This window comes from Aphelocoma coerulescens, chromosome 4, assembly GCF_041296385.1.
Source record: "Aphelocoma coerulescens isolate FSJ_1873_10779 chromosome 4, UR_Acoe_1.0, whole genome shotgun sequence".
NCBI classification, from domain to species: domain Eukaryota; kingdom Metazoa; phylum Chordata; class Aves; order Passeriformes; family Corvidae; genus Aphelocoma; species Aphelocoma coerulescens.
In genome coordinates this window covers 46,378,952-46,393,244 of record NC_091017.1, presented here as the reverse complement: position 1 = coordinate 46,393,244, position 14,293 = coordinate 46,378,952, and the positions used below count along the sequence as shown (strand labels likewise).

Genomic DNA, 14,293 nt, shown 5'->3' with positions numbered 1-14,293 from the left:
ATCTATTTCATAGCTGAAGAAACAGGGCAGAGAGATGTGAAGGGATTTAGTCAGCCTCTCTCTGATGTCCCAGTGCAGTTACTATCTCTTTGCTCTGTTTTCCCAAATTTTGGCCTAAACTTTTAATTCTATTTGAAACACATGAATCCTGCTTTTGTCAGGGGATTCAAACTTGCTACTGCAAGGCACTTTCTTTGGGAAGGTTGCAGCATACCTCACCCACCTGACAGGCAGACACAAAACTCCTGGTTTCCATTTCATCAGGCCCTTTAAACAGGGCAGAGCACCAGGCTGCAGCTGCAGACAGGAGTGAAAGCAGAATGTGCAACACAATTATGTCAGGCTATTAAATCTACCAAGCACACACAGTAGCTTCTGTACTTAGAAATTCAGGGCTTTTTTTAGTTTTTAGAATAAAATTGGTCTAGAAGTAAAAATAATGAATAAAATTGTTTAAAATGTTGTTGCTGAGCTATGTTGTAAATTGTATAGCATGCCACATCCCAGCCTGGTGGGCGACTCCCAGGAAAGGCAAAGGAGCCCTTGCCCTGCAGCACCCCACATTCCAAGGGCTGAGCCCCAAGTTGCATGATGCCAACTCCTCTCTTTTGTCTGCAGATTTCCGATCCAACTACCGAGCGCCTCCCATCAGATCCGTGGATGTTTACAACATCATGTGCAGCCTGGCAGGAATACAGCCACTGCCCAACAATGGCTCCTGGTCCAGGGTGGAGTGCATGCTCCGAAACACAGCCCCCTTGGCACCGCTCCCCCCGTGCAGCAGCTGTGTCCCAGCACTAGCTCTGCTCTCCCTGTTCGCCAGGCAGATCTCCGTACTGTGATCCCTGAACAATGTCAGTCAGTGTCACCAGCAGCTCCATCCTTCTCTGTTTGTTTTTTTAAAGTTCTTCATTTGCATAATAGCTTCATTAATAGAGTGCTGTCCCCCACTCCTCCATTGTGCTCCACCAGGCATGAATCTGACCCATCCTGCATTTACAATGGTTTTAAAATGAAGCCAGGTTTTGTGCTGCTCCAAACACAGCCAGGGACGATGGTGTTGCTCACTTAGATTTACAGCACTGGCAAGGAGAGCAGAGTTGGCTGGCTATCCATAAAGTTTTCTGGTGGATGCACATGGGGATCCCTGAGCATCAAGCATGTCCCACCCCAGCATCTTTCACTGAGGAGCTCACCCTGGCTCCCCGTACTGAGAAGCTCAGGAGTGGAGACCGACCTCTTTGCATTTAGTGGGGTTCATCCTGATTCACCCCTTCATCTCCAGCTCCATCAGCAGCAGAGCCCCATCTTCTCCTTACAGCACCAGCCAAGCCCTGTCTATACTGACCCAGTCTTCAAATAGCCAAGAGCTTTGCTGAGTGACCATAATGCCGAGGGAGGTGGGTCAGCAGGAGAGCAGTGAGAGCATCCTACTTCTCTCAGCCTTTCCTTCTTCATTTTCACCAACATGAGTACTGGCTCTGCCCATTTTCAAGGCCAGGCTTTCTTCATGGACCACAGCAGTGAGGAGGGCTGGGAAAGGGCAGAGTGACAGAAATCCTCCACTTCAAAGCCAGTGGGAAAATCAATAGACATCTGGACACACAAGGGTCAGGAAAACATGGGATGAGAAAGCCTGGCATTTAACACCCTCTCTGCTCTCCCTGGTGAAGTTAATATCATCTGCTCACGTTTCGATGTTCTATACCCAATTGCACTTCTGAAGGTTTTTCAACACTTAGTGCTCTTCTACCAGCTCTTGCTCTCTATCCCTCTGCCTGGTGACCAGCACATTTCCCTTTATTCTGTAGCAGGGAGAGAGGTCTACACTGATAGATATCCCACCCTCCCAGCTAATCCTAGTGATCATTTCCACCATGGGCTATCAAGCACAAACAAAGTTGTAACAGTAAAGTTAAATTAAACAGCAGGAGAGGATAGAGCTGTTGCCGGAGGTGCCTTCAGGTGTGCACAGTGCTTTATCTGATATACCTCTGACCAGGAGCTTTCAGCAACAAACTGCCTTTGGAAGGATTGAGGTTCCTCCCCATGTAAAAACAAAGCTCTAGGACTTACTATCTTCTGGATCCAGAGTTAAGCACGATCCGGGTATGTGTGATACAGTACATTTAAGGGTGAATGATTACACTGTGGGGAAAAAAAAACCAAACACTAAATTAAACTTGACAAAAGACTTCTGTAATAGCTGTAAAGATTTATGTAATGTGTTTTTAAAGCTCAAGTGAACCATCAAATCAATTGGGAAAAAATGGAAAAAATCAGTCTTTGTTATTAGACTGTTGAGTATAAAAGGCAATTTAGAGCTTTCGAAGCATTTGCAGTAGCTGTAAAACAAGCACCTATTGTTCAGAGTTCCCTGTTGCTCTTTAATGGACCAGGCTCAATGAAATCACTGGAGCACAATTTTAAAGAAAAAAAAATCAGCATACAAGATAACCAAATTACCAAATTTTGTCTGAAAATCAAGAGGCTAGAAGCCATCAGTGCCTGCTAACCCCTCCACAACCTGCCATTTTAAATCTTACCAGCAAGCAGAACCCAAGGTCTTCTTACAGAAGAAATGTTTCTAAAGGTATAAGGGTATATTCAGCTCCTCAGTTATACAAACAGAAATTGAAAATAACAAATTGGGTCCCTTGAGTTGTTCCACAGATGGGCCATGACACAGGAAACCAACACTGATCCTTGTGAGTACTTTGTGTAACTCATTTTTGTCAGTGTCCACATGCAAATATTGAAGGTTAATCCACTTGCAATATGATTTATTTGACCTTAAGACAAGCATTGTGTGTACAGTAAAAGATACTTGGTCTTTAAAAGGAAAATTTGATGGCAGACCTTCCAGAAGCTCACTAGCTTTAGGAGAACTACAGCTCATTATTTTTTGAAAAGTGCATCTTTCTTCCTCAGAAATGTTGTACCTCTGAATCAGTTCATGTTCTCATTCAAAAATCAAGTGTCTTAACTCTCGCCTATTTTTCTGTATACTATGCAATGGAGGTGGGTGTATTTTAAAACCTATTTCTGAATGATGTTTTTATACAATGACTGATTGTGAATGAGTGAATAATTCTAAAAATGGTGTTAGAAAAAACACATCTTTGTAAATACTGTAAGATTTTTGAAGAAGAAAACAGCCCAAAACCGTCCCTTCAACACTTTGCCTTTCTTGTCTAATTGCTGCATCAAAGTGTGATAAACAGTGTTTGAAGCTTGTGCTGATTAATTATCAGAAAGATGAATGATAACATTGTTTAGAAATGGCAAAGTTGTCAGCATGTAAATTAAGGACATTAAATGCATCACACGAGATGATGTATCTTGTATATGCAGTCCTTTTTTCCAGATGTATTTCATTGTTTAACCTTTTGAACATCCACTCAGAGACATGAAATTCCCACTAGCCAATAGACACGACAAAATATTTTGCACTTCTAAGAAGAGGGTTGAGCCCTGGATGCTCTCTCCAGACCCACTTCTCTAAGCCCACTGTGTCACCATCACATCAGCTGCTTGCACAGAAATTAAGAGCACTGTCACTGGTATGAGGGTGCAGGAGATTCAGGCTTTCCAGAGCCCCCCTTTTCCAGTGGGAGATGGTGCAAATGTCAACAAGACCCCAAAAACCAAAGCTACAGGTCTGAAGGACAAGGGGGCCCTATTCCACTCTAAGCTCCACAAACCAACAATGTCCATGGAAGAGATTAATTCAACAGAAATAAGTCTATTTAGTGGAATTTATCTTCTTTTCCTTGTATTAACTGACCACAGAGCAGGGAGTGGATGATGGAAGAGGACCAGTGCAGATACGCCAACGAGTCCTTTAATTCACAGCAGGACTCCCTCTGAACCAGTAGCAAAGCCAAGGTCTGCTGGAGATGCTCTCCTCATGTTCCATGAACATGGGTCCTCAGAAAAGGAAAGTGCCGAGGGATTGCCTGCACAGGAATAAGTCTCAGTCCGCTCCCCATAACAGTGCCAAAAAAGGAAATTTCACAGCTAAATAAGCTGAGCCTTTTTATCAATGATCTTGGTGGACATGCAAATGGCATGGCTGGCCAAGGCTCAGTGGATGAGGCCTCCAGCATCCCTCAGGATGCAGCCTGCATTGCCTGCACAGACTGCAGCCTCGTGGAAACACTTTCCCATTGGCCCAGATACCAGCCTGCACCCTTCACAAGTACAGAGACTTCACAAATAAGGGGTGAATGAGAAGATTTTGCGGTGCCAGTCATCTTCCATGTCTTCTAACTAATACATCACAATATATCACAGAATCACAGAGTATTCTGAGTTGGAAGGGACCCACAAGGATCATCAAGTCCATCTCCTGGCCCTTCACGGGATCATCCCCAAGAGTCATACCATGTGCCCAAGAGTATTGTCCAAATGCTTCTTGAACTCTGTCAGGCTTGGTGCTGTGGCATCTGTCAGATGTTAAACCATACACCTCAGGGGGAGGCACAGATCAAATGAGCTCTGGCCACTGGGAAGTAAAAGGCATTGGAAAAGTTCCATGTAATATTTCCTCACCCGCTTTTCCCTGTAGGGTTGTGGTAGAGAGGGCAGGACACAGCAAATCCAACAGGATTTTTTAAAGAAAACATCTAATGAAGAAGGTTTGAAACCCTACATTTTAGCATAAGAAGTCTTTAACAGCTTTTAAAAGACAACTTTCACACACACAGAAAAACACATTTTGTGTAAGCATTTAAACACATCTAAGTTAAGGGAAGGTTCAAAAATAAGAACATTTCAGAATTACAGTTGACTGGACACAGTAATTCTCAAGTTTCATAGAGATGGACTGTATGGATTATATGGACTGTATGGATTATTCTGACATTTCAAATACACAGAAATTGCTATGGACTTAAAAAAACGTATGACATTATCCCAAATCTGTATCAATTACACCAGTTCAGCTCTGCCAGCCCAATTTCATCAGGAAACCACTAGGAGCTGCCAGGCAGCCTGCCCTGGTCTCTCCCTACCCCAGTCAGGTATCTGTCCGAGATGCAGGGAATGCCTTGCTGCAGCCACCCCACTGCATGAAGGCTGCTGCCCTGGCTGGCATGACGGGGACCTGTCATTCACGGGGCCTGCAGATACACTCCAGGGCGGAGCACACCCACCAGCATTAGCCCTGGAACAGTGCGGCGTGCTCCATTGGCTCGGAAGGCTGGGGCAGGGTGGGAACAGGGAGTGGCAGGGCAGGGGAAAGGCCCAATGGGCCCTGGAAATGGAAGTCACAGAATCACAGAGTGGCTCAGGGACCACATCGGGTCATCTGTCCCAAGTCCTCTGCTTAAGCAGGGTCATCCTACGGTACATGGCATAGGATTGTGTCCAGTTGGTTCTTGAATATCTCCAGTGAGGGAGACTCCACAGCCTCTCTGGACAATCTGTTTCAGTGCTCAGTCACTGCACAGTAAAGAAGCTCTTTCTCACATTCAGGTGGAACTTCCTGCGTATCAGGTTCTGCCCGTTGCCTCTTGTTCTATTGCTCAGCACGATGAAGAGGAGCCTGGTTCCATCCTCTTGACACCCTCCCTTTGGATACTTAGTGACATTCATGAGGTCTCTCAGTCATCTCTTCTCAAGGCTGAACAGGTCCTGCTCCCTCAGCCTTCCATCATAAGAGAGATGTTCCGGTCCCTTGATCGTCCCTGTTGCGCTCCGCTGGACCCGCTCCAGGAGCTCCATGTCTCCCTTGTACTGAGGAGCCCAGAACGGGACACAGATTTCCCCACACGCTGCTTCTCTCCCTCGCTTGCCCATTTTTCGTGCGGCCAGCCCGCAAGGTGGAGGCGGCGAGCCCGCAGCCCCTCAGGGCCGGCGGGAGGAGCCCCTGGAGCCCGGCCCGGCCGCGCCCCCTGCCGGCCTGCCCGCAAACAGCGCATTTGGGACAAAATCCTTGCTTTTAGTGAGGAGACTAAGGATTGGGACTTTTCCTTCCTTCTGTGTCTCTCATCGCAACTTTTCCTCTTCCTCCCCTTTAGCTCTCCCTGTCACCCTTTGCGCTATGGCCGATTCCTCCCCACCCCAAACCTGCTGCTTCCATGTAGCACTCTGAGCAAGCCTCCCACCTGCTCCTGCTCCTGTTTCCGCAGGAGGATGAATGGGCTCAGCAAGACCTTCCTGTGTACGCGGCCCTAAATGATCCAATTGTCAGCTGGATGTACTCCCCACTTTCAGGACTGAGGCTGCATCTCGAGCTGCCTCTGTTGTCATTAAAACCTGACCCCCCTGGTGGGAAACAAAATACATAAAAGCAGGAGGAGGAGGGGAGCAGGGGAAGTGACACAGCTCTCTGCTACTTGTGGCCGCTTGCAGCCTGGCTCGAGGTTGAACGCAGAATCCTTGGGTCAGATGTCCCAGCAGAGCCACACTGAGAACTCTGAGCTTTTGTCAGGAGAATTCCGATAAAACAGTCACAGGTAGCAAAGAAATGGTGCGGAGGGATATGAAGAGTGGGCTGAGATGGGGGAAATTCAGTGCCCACTTTCCACACCAGCACAGATCAGGGCTTAGCTGAGCTCCGGGGAGCTGATTCTGATCCTCCCTTGGTCGCAGCAAATGAGGCATTTTAATAGCAGGATTGTATCCGTCTTCAGGAGCAAGGGGCAGATCTTCCTCTGTCCCTCACCAAGGGGTTGCAGGCAGCCAGCCCCAAAATGTCAGCATGCTCTGCTGGGACCGTGTGAGTATTTCCCACGACTGATTTTCTGTGGCTGCCAGAGTGGGCACTGACAGCTCTTGAGCACCCTTCTGTTTTTCTCAAGAAATTAATAATACACTAAAACGTAACTTGCCACTCAGATATATTGTTTGGTGAATATTAATTAAGCCTCAAAATTGGCTGGAGACACTGTCATTTCTTCCTTGCCAGATAGAAAAAAGGAGGCCAAGGTGGCATCACTGTTGCAAAGCTGTTGCAAAGGCTTTGGAACCCAGGTCAGGCTTGCAGGGGATCATCCACAATCCCTGCTGAACACCCAGCCAGCCTGCTGGTATCACTGGGCTGCCTCCATGCAAAGGCTCCTGGCCACATAAGTGTATATAACTGGGCCATGTGTCCATTAGAGGTAGTCTTAACCTTTCTTCAGTGGTCCAACGTGCTGCTCATCCTACATCGCTGAAACAACCAGTGCACTGGAATTCACTGTATCCCCAGCTGAGGGTGGTTTTACCCCTGCAGGATGTGACCCTACCACATTACTCAGCAGGAGCCTGCTTCTGATTTCTGAGAGGTGCCTCACACCCTCTACATGATCCCTGGGCAGAAGGAGGCTCTGACAAATCTTATATTAATTTTTTGGAAGGGCTTATTTGCCTCCCAATGGATTCATCCATCCATCCATCCATCTGTAAATCGCACTCCCACTTGATACTTTATCCATGTACTCCCTACAGGTGGAGCTTTGGGGTGCAAGATTTTGTCTCCTTGCTTGCCAGAGTAGGCAGCAATGTGGTTTTTAGCTTACAGCTCATTGATTTTCCATGAGAGTCCAAGGGCTGAGAGAGGGGTAACCTCACTGACCACATCCCAACTGAGTAGATTCTGTAAGAGAGAGGGAAAGCACCCCTTGCCCATCCCTGGAGAGATTCTCCAAGCACAGATATAATATAATAAGGAAATAGTTCTGGGCTTAAAAACTTAGATTTTAAAGCAGCCTTCAAACAGCAGCTGTGAAAGAGGGAAAAAAAAAAAAAAAAGCTTAATGTCTTTTAAGGTGGAATTCAAGCAGTTTATGAGCTGGATTATACAAGGTGCTTGCTTACACTGCTGCCGGGGCTGGGTGGGGTTATGTGGAACATCCCCTCCTGCCTTAATCTCAAATGATTCCTTACAAGAACACTTCTGACAAAGAAAAGTAACTGTTTTCCACTGTCTGAACAGAATAAACTTGTGAGGGCACCGAGCTTTCTTTGTGTTTCATACAACTTCTTTCATCAAGAACAAATGGGATGAACAAACCCAAGTCCTACGGACAAGACAATATTTAATATCCATAATGTGGGGAGCTTTCCAGCAGAAGACAGACTCTGTTTTATGCAGAAATAGCTGAATGCAGCCTGTCAGGGCCTAGCAATTAATCACGCACTTGAAGAAATACAACACACTCATAGAGGCTGAATTTTAAATGCTTGCTGCTCCAGTTTGGACAGTGACAAATTAAGGCCCCCCAAAAGCAGGTGTGGCTCTTGAAGAAGCCCACTGAGGGCAATTAAAAATGGGAAGCCAGCTGGTAACTGTGCAGATGTGACAGCTAGGGCAGCTCAGGAAATGAATACAAAGGAGGAGGATGGAGGATAAATAGTGTAGGAGCTGAGGCAATAGAAACAGGACCTGCTCTCCACAGGGGGTTGCTCCATGTCAGGTGAAGCGCCTTACCATGTGGGATGGGCAAAGTGGTGACAGCCACACATCCCCATTGCCCTGGAGAGCTGCCACAGACAGGCTCCAAATGAAGCCCTCACTGAAGGACCCCCAAAACCAGAGGAGCTGCTGCTTTGTGTGTCACACAGCTTCCCCTGGTGCCCAGGGGACAGCTGCATTCGAGGATGTCTGAAAGGACATCTGAAATTGCCTGTGGTACCCTGTGATGGAAAAGGCAAGGGATGAGCTCAAGGGTGGATTTTCCCAAATCAGCTTCAATGAGCTCCAATCCAACAGGTAATATCCAGCAAGGTTTCACATACAGTGCTTCACTGTTCCTGGTCAGTGCATTGTCTCCAGTGTTCACTGTTCTAAATCAGTCAAGAAAATGGTAGTTTTTCCCAATGAAAACACAGAAAATAATTCAGATACATGACAGATTATGAGGAATTTGTAATTTTCTATTAGGGCTACCATTTAGGAAGTGTGAGCAAAATTATAAATAGTGCCATGCAAAAAAACCTCCATGAATCAGTACAAGCCAGAGCTCCTCATCCCATTTGGAAAAGGATGTCCCCATGATTGTCATCACAATTTCTCAGTGCTGTTCCTCACACATTTACTCCTACCCTGCCTCTCTCCACATATCCAGTGTGTGTGAGGCATCCAGTGTGTGTGGGACAGAATTTTGTAGAATTTACCTTCCACCAAAGTGCAGGCCAAGGGACTGTTCCCATCAGTCTCTTCTTCTGAAGTAATTTGTTGATAAAAATCTCTTTCCTGTTGTGAATTATGTGGACTATTTCTAGGAAAAAGCTGTCAGCACAGATCACTATAGATTACTTTTTTTGTTGTTTTTTTCCCCCTTGTCCACAGGAAAGGTGCACTCCTCTCAACGTTAAGCTTTGGCACCCTTCCAGGAAGCTGAGCAAAACAGCATTTCATTTGAGACTGCTGATAAAAGAGCAGAGTGGACAGGGTCTTTACCAGTCTCAGCCTCTAAATAAAAAGATCTCTCTAGTGAAGAGTTGTTCGGCCACTTGCCTGACTCTGTGAAGCTGAGACTCTTCTAAGCCACTTCTCTCTTGAAAAAAAATCTTGTTTTTGTTGGCCCTATTTCCAGCATAGTGTTGAAGCATAGGACATTTTCCGTGTAAAAGCTCTCTTTCTGTGTATCCCCTCCACCTCTTGCTGTTTGCCACCAGTGTGGGTTGCGACAGCCCTAATAGTGCCATCCTAGCCAGAATGACAAATAAGGCAGGTGGGCAGCTTCACTGTGAGAAAGTACCATCCACAGTTCCTCTGTACCTGGGCACAAGTAGTCATTGCAGCACAGAGACCCTCTCTGGCCTAACAGCTTTCATATGACAAATGCGTCCTAAGACTGAATAAATTATTTTATAACAAGCGCATTATCCACGGTCTCGGCCAGGGACAAGGGCCCCAGCTGACCAGGAACAAGCCCAGACTCAAAAAACAGGAATTTTGTTGCCAAAAATCCTGCAAGGGTGGAAGAAAGCATGTAATCAGAGAGAGCCAGGAACACAGCCTGAGGCTGTAGTGAGCACACTAACAGCAGCCACAGGGTGGAGATGGTCTCTGCCAGCATTTTTCCTCTGTTAGAAGGGATGGGAATGGGCTAATTTGGAACCAGCAGTAGGTAAATAAAGAGAAAATATAAGTTGAATCTTATAGAATGATCTGAACCTGTTCTGCATCCCCCTTCCAGTCCCCTGTGACAATCACAACTAAAAATGGAGAAGCCTTCAGGTGATGTTTAAAAGGTTTCATGTACCAGCGTGGCAAACAGAGCAAACAGCTAAACTTCCCCGCCTCCAAGAAGGGACAAGAGGAGAAGAAATTGCTTGCTGCTCATCCATCTCCTTCCTGTAATCTGTCGTGTCTGGCTACTGCTGCCACGTGCAAACATCTGGGATGTATCACAGACCTTCTGCTAGAGAGAGGAGATATTTTTTTTGACACAAAATAAGCTTGGAGGCACTCTGCAGCCATTGCAAGGGAATGAACAGGAAGCTATTGCATGTATGATAAGAATGGGGGGGGAAAGGGAGAAGGTTTTATTCTAAGACAAATGTGGGTGCCTTGAGAGTGACCAAAACTGGCAGGAGCAGAAACCTCCTGTGCACATGAGGAGGGGGGAGGCTGATGGGTTGAGACAAGCAATTACAACTTGTGTTTTAGTGGGCTGCCTGAGCAGAGGGGAATATCTCATCAGGTTTGCAAGATGTACCTAGTTCCTACCTAGTGGGTGAAGGGTGGCAAGTTGTTCTCCAGACCAGGAGTTAACCAGGAGTAAGGAGGGTCATTGCATTTGGGTGGCAGAGAGGAGGAGTCCGCATGACAGGACTGCCAGAAGACCCCTACCAGGATCTCTCTCCATCCCTTCCCACAGGGCTTTTTCCAGGACCCCACTCTGCCTGTGAATGGGGCACCTCCAGGAAAGGCAGCCCCTGCTGCCCTCAGTGGCTGCACTGTTTCCTGGCCCCTGCTGCGCATCACTCAGGGACACCACATGCTTACAGTACAACCACAGACACGTCAGAACATTCCAGTATCAGTTGCTATTTATTTTAAGTCTGTATAAACCATGAAGGTAGGCACACATAGTTCCCCATCTCAGCTGGCTTTTGGGAGCTCAGGATCCTCTGGCCTCCCAATGATGTAAAGATTTTTTTCATCTCTCTTGAACAGATCTTCCTTCTCCAGCTGCTGGTCCCAACTATGACTCCCCTGCTGAAGTACATCCTCACATTCCTCTGTCCTCCACTTTTCCTCTTTATTTTGGTGAACTCTCTTGGGATTTTCAGCCCTGATATTCCAATTATCTCATTTTCCTTCTGGAGAACTGTATCCACCTCCCTTCTCTTCCCCTTCAGTTGCAGAGATCCCAATTTGGAAGAAATCTGGGCAGAAGCTGGTTGCCTGCTGACCCCTCTCTTCATGGAGACCCATGCCAGAGTTGCACCCCTGACTGCATTATCCATGGCACAAGGCAGCACTCATGAGACACAGAATTCACATGCTACCTGTCAATATAGCCTAGAGTATATTATTCTTTTTCTTTTCACCAAAAAAAAAAAAAAATGCCAGAAGTCTCTGGTTTTAGCCTGATGTGTGAGACTAACTCAGTTGCTCTTCTCTGTCTTGAGACTGATGCTGGTGGTCTCAACGGACTGGACCTGACAATCTACTACTAATCCAGTGTTAAAAAAGGCAGCTTCCTCTTCAGCAATATCCCAAGCAACTAATTTTTGGAAAGACTAACAGTTCTGAAATCTGCAAAGGTCTAAATATTTTAAGGCAATAGTCTTTCAGTAGTTTCTGGATCAAGAAAAGTCCACTCATCTCCAGGCAAATGTTTTAAATGCAGTGAAAGAGCTTTTCAAAGCTGTCTGTCATTCTCTACAGCTTTAGTTTTGTGGGATTTTATCTTTTTACTTCTGTCTGCAAATATAAGTGGGTTTCTCACTTTGGGGTTTTTTTTCTGTACCAACTGTGATTTGGTGAAACTTGTCTTCTGCCAAACAGCAAAGCATGAGAGATAATTCTCCATATTGAGTTATAGAGAACAATAAAACCATAAAGGAAAAGGGTCTACCTTTAAGGAGAAACAATAAATATATTGCCTGCCTTAGGTCTGAGGACTCCTGAGTTTCTTCATCATGAATTAATAATAAATATCCAGGGTCCCCTGGCAACTACTGACAAATAAAGCACTGTGGTTAGAAGATAGAGTGACTTTGTTCATAAGTAAGAAGTAAGTGGGGAGGAGAACATGGGACATTAGTCCCATCTAGACTAGATGGAACATGGCCCACGGTGCCAGGGAGGGCTCTGGGGGGCTGCCAGCCTGCCAGACACAGGAGCCATGGGGCAGCAGAACAATAGAGCTGAGGAGCTTTTTAGGTTTCCTTTTCTACTTCATGGGCTGGATGTGTCTTCTTCCTCCTCCACGGGGCAAGGCAAGTGGACGAGGCTCCAGTTGGGGTCTTGGTACCTCTGTTCCTCAGGCTGGTCACCAGGGTGGCCATGTGCACTTGCACCATGATGGACAAAGTGGCTCCTGCCCCTCTCCTCCTTGTGGTGCCTGCCCTGATGCTTCTGCCACAGATTTCATCTCACCTCTGCCTCAACCCAGAGTTCCCTGGGAATTTTCAGCACTCCTTTAGAAGAAAAGAAAAAAAATATGCATTTTTGAGGTTAAAAAAGAAGAGGAAAAAAGAAAAAAAAATGGTGGTTACTGTTTTACTGAGCTCTGACAGGGTCATGCCTTAGGTGAGTGTTACAGCTGGACCAGTTACAAGTATCTGAAAGTCATCACCAGCTTCTGTCACGGAGAAGCAGAAACTGCAGCAGCTGGATGCCAAACAGGACTTCTCTGGCAGGTTCACTTTGGGCCCGAGCCAGAGGCTTGCACTAAACTGGACAGAGAAGAGCTCTCTCTCAGCACAGCCTCCCCATGATGGGGGTGAGTGGCAGCAAGGGGCTGGGGCCCCACAGCTCTTCAGGGAGGAAGCTGAGATCAGGGATTTGGTTCAAGGCTACTGAGCAAGGAACAACGGTGTGGAGGGAAGAGGGGGACCTCACTGTGGAGGCAGGGACATCTACCAACTGCCATAGCCAGAAAGTCAAATGTCCCTCTCTGCTGTCCTTGGCCCTGTCATTGCCCACGATCCTACGGCACAGCTAGGCCGGAGGTTTGCACTTCTGAGTCCTCCAGTTTGCAGTGTTGATGGCTGCTCCCAGCAGTCCCTGCACAGTGGTGCGTGTGCAGTGTGTGCATGGTGGAGACAGAGACAGCAGGCTCCAGGTACCTGGGTCATGGAATGGGGTTTGCATTCACACCCCTTCAGTGCACAAGCTGCCCTGTAAAGTTAATTACTTAGGTCTTCATTTTCCAAAAACCCAGCTAACAGGACCCAAAAAGGCTGTAGTGCTGTGGCTCTGCTCCTGATGTGCATCCTCTGGTACAGAAGTTTCATCAGTAAGTGGTACAGCCCATCTGTGCTGAGACTGAGTGACTGCAACTGGAACCACAGCATGGTGAGTGTGGGCAACCAGGACAGCCCTTGCTGAAGTACAGCCCCGCTTGCAGCTGAAGTGCCAGTGCTGGTGTACCTTTTGATTTCTGCATGAGGAAAGCCTATATCCATAGGAGAGGCCACTGGCTCTTGCTCGTCCTCACACTACTGGTACACTACTGAACACACTGGAAGCTGCTACTTCTGCAGCTTCCTGCCAGCATGACCCTCTTTGGCACTTACAGGGCAACTGGCCTAATTTTACCAGCAACAAGCAGAGGGACAAGAGGAGAGAGATTGAGAGAACTCAAAACAAAAGGCTTCAGGTTTCCCTAAGCAGGCAAGCCGCCCAGGTACATAACTATTTCAGTGTATGCACAGTCATGTTGGTAAATTTATTTACTGTCTTTGCTTACTTTCACATAGCTGGCAGAACAGGGTTGGGTTTTATGTGCTTATTAGGACGAGAGAGAAGAAAAAAGATGTTAAAAAAAAGTACTTGGGATTTCCCGTTCCCTGTCCCCATTCATCACTTCTGTGACAGCTGGGCTAAAAATACTTCACTAAACATGAGGACCTACAGGCATAGAAGTTGCTTATAAATGCAAGCTCAGCCATCTCCACACAAAACCACAGGCAGTTATCAAAGCCCCAGCATCACTGACTGCTCAAAACCTTTCTCTCTTCAAGTACTAGCTTCAGTGAACAGGAGTGTCAGAGCCATGGGCACCTTCCCTGCAGTTTAGGAAAGGCTAGTTAAGTAGAAGCCATTTTCTTCATATCCACTCTGCAAAGCACAGCTGAATAAACTGCTTTTTTAAGCATTCACCTGAGGCCTTGCTTGATG

At 46.7% G+C, this 14,293-nt stretch overlaps 1 protein-coding gene across 1 annotated transcript in view; it reads left to right on the top strand.

Annotated features, from left to right (window-relative positions):
- The window catches only part of ENPP6 (ectonucleotide pyrophosphatase/phosphodiesterase 6), a 32,167-nt gene extending 28,820 nt beyond the window's left edge, over positions 1–3,347 (top strand). Inside the window, exon 8 of the mRNA XM_069013841.1 lies at positions 619–3,347. Coding sequence (XP_068869942.1) covers positions 619–842 — 224 coding nt within the window. The 3' untranslated portion in view covers positions 843–3,347. The remainder of the gene's footprint in view (positions 1–618) is intronic.
- The last annotated feature ends 10,946 nt before the right edge of the window (positions 3,348–14,293 follow it).